We start from the raw sequence: 6,060 nt of genomic DNA on the forward strand, positions 1-6,060 counted from the left end.
TAGAGGACAGGGGAAGGGGAACCGAAAGAGACAGGGAAGGATATCCAAGCGCGTTGAACAACGCAAGGACGGCTACATGAAAATTGACTACCGATGATAACGACGCCACACACACACACACACACACACACACACACACACACACACACACACACACACACACACACACACAGGTTTCATGGTGATTCGCTGTCTTCTTTCTCCTTGAGCTTGTAGCCTTGTGTCAACAGTTTTTGTCTGTACTGGTCGTACATGTGTCTTCGCTCAAAGTGGCGCACCTGAAAAGGAAGGAGGGAGGGAGAGTTGTGCGTGCGTGCGTGAGGGTGTATGTTTGTGCGGGGTCTGGCGTTTGAGTGTGTGTATGCGTGTGCAGCGTGTTGCTGTGTCGTGTGCACAAGCAGGGATTTCAATCAACACACACACACACACACTCTCTCTCTCACTCTCACAGACACACTCTCACACACACACACACACAGACACACGCACACAAACGCACACAAACGCACACACATACAAACACACACTCACACACACATACAAATGCGCACACATACATACACAGACATGAACCGAACAACACAAGGCCCTCCCTCCCTCACATCACGGCTCACCCATGCCGTGGGGCACTGTTCATAGAACTTCTTCTTCAAGTCATCGCATGCTTCCTTGCCCTTTGTTGCGCAGCAGTGATAGTACTCATCGCGTGCTGCCCAGCACGCCTTGCGCTGCTCCTTGCTCACAACCCCTTCGCTCATCTTGTTGCACAGATTTGGGTGCACTTAATTTATGGTGTCGCACTGGGTTGGCGGATATGGAAGTGCTTCTCGTAGAGGCCGCCGCTGTCATGCCTGCATGTGCGCGTGTGTGCTCTTTCGCGTGTATGTAATTGTGTGAGTGCGCCCCTCATTTGCGCGACGGTCGCATTAAACACCAGAGAGACAAGTCGCGCTGTGGCTGGATGCGTTTATTGCGGCTCATAATTGTACTGTGGTGTGGTGGTGTGGTGGTGTGATGTGATGACACGCAAACGCAACATATGACATGACAACCTCACATGCGTGAGCAACAAACGCTTCCCTCAACCCAGACCCAAGGACCCATGGCCTCGCTCCTTCGCTCGCTCCCTTCCCCTCTCAAGCCTTCAAGCTCCCTTCAGAGCTTCAGTGCCTCGTGCGGCGCCTGTGTGGCGGCACGTAGACCTCCGTTTGCCTTTGCTCCTCCTGGTCCTGGGTACCTTCAGTGCTACGTGTGGTTGTGAGCCCATCCAGGCCGGGCGGGGTAGAGACGCTGCGCGTGTGGCGGCGGCGGCGGCGATGCAGATGTTTCTGATCGCCACCGTGGCCCCAGCGAGCATTGGGATGAGGATGATGTGGCTGCCTCCCGTTTGGCCTGCTCACTCCGCTGTTGCGGCGGCGTGTCTCCGGTGAGGCCGGAGCAGAGGTTGTCACGGGAGTGTTTGCGTAAGCACGCGTATTGCCACAGTTGGCATCATAGCCGTATCCATAGCCGTCGCCCAGCATGTGCAATGATGAAGCACTGCTGTCAACAGAGGAGTCACGGGTGTTGCTGCCACTGCTGCTGACGCTGTGGTCGTCTTGGTAATCCTGGTAGTTGGAGTTCATGAACGACGAGAGTTCGCGCTCACCGTGGCGCTGCAGCAACCTGCCCATGTTCGTGGCTGTCTCACCATCCTGCTCATATGTTCGTTGCTGACGTTGCTGACGTTGCTGGCGGTGGTGGTGATGATGGCGGTGTTCGTCGCTTCTGCTGCCTCCGCTTCCTTTGCTGTCTCCGCTTCCTCTGCTGCCCCCACTTCCTCGTTTGTGCTTGCCACCCCAACCTCTGCTGCTGCTGACGGTGGTGGTGGTGGTGTGCTGTCGGATGCGCGTCCAGAAGGTGACTTTGGCGGCGCGTTCCTCGCCAAGCACGCGAAGCGCCCACTGCTCCAGCTGCGTGCTGAGCGGTACCTGGTGCATGAGCACGATCCCGGCGCCGTGCATGTCCACGTACTTTCGCAGCTTGCGCCCAAAGTCGTGCAGCAGCCGCGGGCAGGATGTCCTCGGGAAGGTGAGCCCGGACTTTACGTCAATCCACTGCACGCATGCACCGTTGATGGTCGTGGGCGAGTGGAACTTGATGTCTGGGGTGGCCACGTTTGTCTCGTGCGTCTTCTTCATCTCGGCCTCCACCAGGTACGCGCTGCGCGGCACGCCCATGGCCGCCAAGTCCGCTGTGAGCTGCACCTCCGCGTGCGTGGCCTGGCGCGGCTTCGTCTGCGCGTCCCTGTACGTGTACGCGGAGATTTTGTCTGTCTTGCTGCGGTGCGTGACCTGCTCGAACCAGAACCTGCGGTTTGCCTCGTCCGTCTTGGAGTAGTAGCGTTTCCCCTTGACGCAGAGGGCGCCCTCCAGCGCAATCAGCTCCAGCTCCTTGTCGGCAGCCACCATCGCCAGCCATTCTCCTCTGTAAACTCGGGTAGCGCAGCGGTGCGATCAGTGTCCGTGCTGGTGTCCGTGCTGGTGCCCGTGGTGTCATCATTATCATCATCGTCGTCGTTGTCGCCGTTGAATGTGGAGCCAGCATCGTTGTTATCAACATTGCCGTCATCAGCATCGTCGTCATCATTCCTGTTCTGCTCAAGACCATCCTCATCATTCTCGTCGTCGTCGCTGTCAACGGCGGCGTTGCGGAGGCATTCGCGCGCCTGGAGGACGAGGGCAATGCGCTTGCGGTTGTGGACCATGAGGCGAAGAAACGCCTCGTCCTCCACAATGTGGAAGAGCTCCGTCTTGGCGGTGGGGTCGAGGTGGTGCGGCGTGAGGCAGAAGTACTTGCTGAAGAGGCCGCCAACCAGCGCCATGCCCAGCGCAGTGACGCCAATGTTGTGCCTGCGGGCAAGCGTTTGCAGGTTCAGTTCGCGGCGGCGCCCGCGCGTCTCCCGAAACTCGTGCTGCCTGCGGTAGAGCGCCTGCATGTTGAGGTTCGACATGCGCTTCTGCCAGTCCATGAACAGCGTGACAACGAGCGCCTGCCTGCTGTGGGCAAAGGCGGGGCGGAGCTGGCGATTCAACGCGGAGAACGCGCGCCCCCCAACAGCAGCGCGCACGTCCTTGTGGCTGTGGCACGGCTGATGCACGTCCACAGGGGTTGGCAGCGACTGGAAGATGCGCTCGATGACTTGGTCGTCCACGCGGACATCCTGCCGCCAATTCGGGTTGACGTAGCTGGTGCTGGTGCTGGCTGTGGGGGTGATTGCCGGCTTGATGGTGGAAGTGGAACTCAGGGAACTGGAGGGCATGTCGAGGCAAGGGGTTGGATCAGGTGTGGGAAGAAGCCCTTCTGGCTTGTATGCGTAGGTCTGCTGCTCTTGGCGAGGAGGGTAATGGGACCGAGAACGGTTGTCGTTCATGCTGGTTGTATTGGGATCAGAAGGATGAAAATGAAAGGAACGTGGGAACGGGAATGTTGTGGAGACGGGTGGGAAGTGTCTGGTTTGTAGACTAGCTGAGCGTTGTCGACGAGAGCTGGCTTGTTCAAACTGGCCTAAACCTTAGTTGTTTGGTTCCTGGCAATAAGTTGATGTAGTGAGACAGCACTACAATACAAATCCTGAACTTAAGTGTCGTGAAGGAGTGTCAAGGCCGAACTTAAGGGTATCAAGGCATAGTCCTCCCGGAGTTCAGGACCAACACAGATTCCGAACCACACAACAGAACGGAACTACCACTCCTCACCAAGGACACCAACACCCAAGATCCGACCCCCTTGCTCGTCTCTCTTGACCTTGTGCCTGTCTCTACTTTCCTTGCTTGATTGTTGTCACTTATCTTATCACTCCACTTATCTCATCGCCCCATCCTATTACCCTGTCTTCTTTACTTGCGACTACGTCTCCCGCACAGTATACAGCAAGACCCTACTCTAAGTCCCAGTCAAACACTCTTACACACACACAGACCAGTCACATCACAACACTTGGTAGCGATTGTCGTTCTACGATTCTCACCCGCATATCTCTCTGTATACCTCCCAACTTCCCAACCTTTATCAGGTCACGATGCCCCGCTCTACTCCTTCGGTTTCCAGCGCCAATGCTATCAACGCTCCTCGTCTTCAGGAGGACGCCAAGCCATGCGTCTCGGACCTTGTTGCCAAGCTTGTGGACAAGCCCTTCGACAACCTGGAATGGTTCGCCAACTTGTGCAAGCTCTACGGCTCCCACCCGATGGACAATCTCAAGTACGCCATCCCGAAGACGAACGACGATAGCTTCTCGCGGATTGCGCTGGACTTCTGCCAGGAACATGCCGACACGGCGCAGGCGAGTACCGAGGACAAGGACAAGCTCTGGCAAGTCTTTCTCAACACGTGCTCGGCTCGCTTCGCCCCCCGATGTGATTGGTCTCGGCACATGGACATCGCCCACCTGGAGATTCGCACGGACGAGGACCACGCCGCGTACTCGGAGCGCGCCCGCAGCCTGCTGGCCAACGTCAATCCCGAGCTTCACGTGGTGTGCACGTACCTCGCCGGGTTCCACGACACGCGTCTGCAGCTCTTCATCTCGGACAAGCAGCCCAAGACTCTGCACGACGCCATCATCCTCGTGGACCGGTACTTCTCCATCGTGCGCAGCAAGCGCCGCCACGACACGGCCTCTTCCGACCTCAAGCGCAGCAAGCGCTTTCCACCACAACAACCGCCGCGCTCGCACCAGCCTCGCATGAGGAACCGTCGTCCCAAACAGCATCAGCTTCGCAAACTGCCACCGTGCAGTCGGTGCGGTCGCACCAACCATGTCGTCAGTGATTGCCATGCTCGGCGTCACGTGAATGGCAAACAGTTGGATGGGCCAACGGCCACCAACACGGTGCGTGTCAACCCGACACAAGCCGGTGCTGAGCTGCATGATGCCTCGCACGTTCCTCCGCCTCCGCCTCCTCGACGTCTTCCACGAGTTGATCCAGCTGAGTCTGTTTCGCAGCTCACTGAGTCCGTGAAGCAAATTGGCATCGTTGAGGACATGCAATTTGACGAGGAAGGCAGGCCGGTCACCGTTGTGTCCGTGAACGCTTGCACCCGCAACTCCTCTTTGATTAGCACTAATGTGCTCTTCTGTAACAAGAGGCTGCGAGCGCTTGTGGACACTGGGGCCGAGAGGTCATTGTGTAAACTCAGCAACTTTTCTGAGACACGTCCCGGAGCTAAGCTTACGCTTGCTCTCGCGGATGGCAGCACCAGCACCACCGATCGTTACGCCACTGGCAAGATCGAGTGGTGTGGCCATGTCACCAGCATGTGCCTGCCAGCAGTGAAAGATCTCTCTGTGGATCTCCTGCTCGGTATGGATTGGCTGCAACGGGCCCAACCCGTTTTCGACTTCAACAGTGGCACGATTTCGCGCAAATGTAAGTCTAGCCAAGTAGATGTACACAGTTTATGCACAAAGTATGCACCTGTGTTTTTGGATTTGACTTGTATGCCTCCCTCTCGAGGAGAGTTGGATGTGGATATCCCACTTGTCACTAATGCGATGCCCCCCAAGTCACGGTGCTATCGCCTGAGCTCACATGAGTTCACCACAATGCAGGAAACGGTCAAGGACCTCTTGGACAAGGGGTGGATCCAACCGTCCACTTCATCTTGGGTTTCTCCTGTACTATTTGTGGTTAAAAAGGACAAGAACTTGAGGATGTGTGTGGACTACCGTGCATTGAATGCATTAACGATCCCTAACAGATACCCTTTGCCCCTGCTGTCCGAACTCATTACAAAAGCATCTGGACATTCTCTGTTTACATCACTTGATCTTAAATCCGCATATCACCAAGTGAGACTCAAACCAAAAGCACGAGAGCTGACAGCATTCTTCGCACCTGGTATGGGTCAGTTTGAGTACACGGTCCTTCCTTTCGGGCTGGCAAACGCTCCTGCCCAATACCAACGCATCATGGATCACATTTTGAAAAATCTTCCCTCCGAAAACGTCTCCTGTTACTTGGATGACATTCTCATTCACTCTTCAAATGGGATTGATAATCATCTCCAAATTGTTGA

At 56.2% G+C, this 6,060-nt stretch overlaps 4 protein-coding genes across 4 annotated transcripts in view; 1 reads left to right on the plus strand and 3 right to left on the minus strand.

Annotated features, from left to right (window-relative positions):
• Positions 1–176: 176 nt before the first annotated feature.
• Positions 177–758, minus strand: PTSG_11412 (uncharacterized protein; the record flags this gene model as incomplete). The annotated part of the gene is made up of 2 exons (XM_004987517.1): positions 177–278; positions 615–758. The coding sequence occupies 2 exons, from the start codon at positions 756–758 to the stop codon at positions 177–179; spliced, it is 246 nt and encodes an 81-aa protein (XP_004987574.1).
• Positions 759–1,163: 405 nt separating this feature from the next.
• PTSG_13195 (uncharacterized protein) lies at positions 1,164–2,450 on the minus strand (the record flags this gene model as incomplete). Its single annotated transcript, XM_004987518.1, has 1 exon — positions 1,164–2,450. One exon carries the CDS (start codon positions 2,448–2,450, stop codon positions 1,164–1,166), a length of 1,287 nt encoding a protein of 428 aa, XP_004987575.1.
• Positions 2,451–2,495: 45 nt separating this feature from the next.
• PTSG_13196 (uncharacterized protein) lies at positions 2,496–3,412 on the minus strand (the record flags this gene model as incomplete). Its single annotated transcript, XM_004987519.1, has 2 exons — positions 2,496–2,519; positions 2,600–3,412. 2 exons carry the CDS (start codon positions 3,410–3,412, stop codon positions 2,496–2,498), a joined length of 837 nt encoding a protein of 278 aa, XP_004987576.1.
• A 648-nt stretch (positions 3,413–4,060) lies between these two features.
• Positions 4,061–6,060, plus strand: part of PTSG_13197 (uncharacterized protein) — a gene marked incomplete at both ends in the record, with an annotated part of 3,392 nt that continues 1,392 nt past the window's right edge. The window contains one exon of the mRNA XM_004987520.1: positions 4,061–5,989. Coding sequence (XP_004987577.1) covers positions 4,061–5,989 — 1,929 coding nt within the window. The remainder of the gene's footprint in view (positions 5,990–6,060) is intronic.

Source organism: Salpingoeca rosetta (assembly GCF_000188695.1).
Source record: "Salpingoeca rosetta unplaced genomic scaffold supercont1.63, whole genome shotgun sequence".
Taxonomy (NCBI): Eukaryota; class Choanoflagellata; order Craspedida; family Salpingoecidae; genus Salpingoeca; species Salpingoeca rosetta.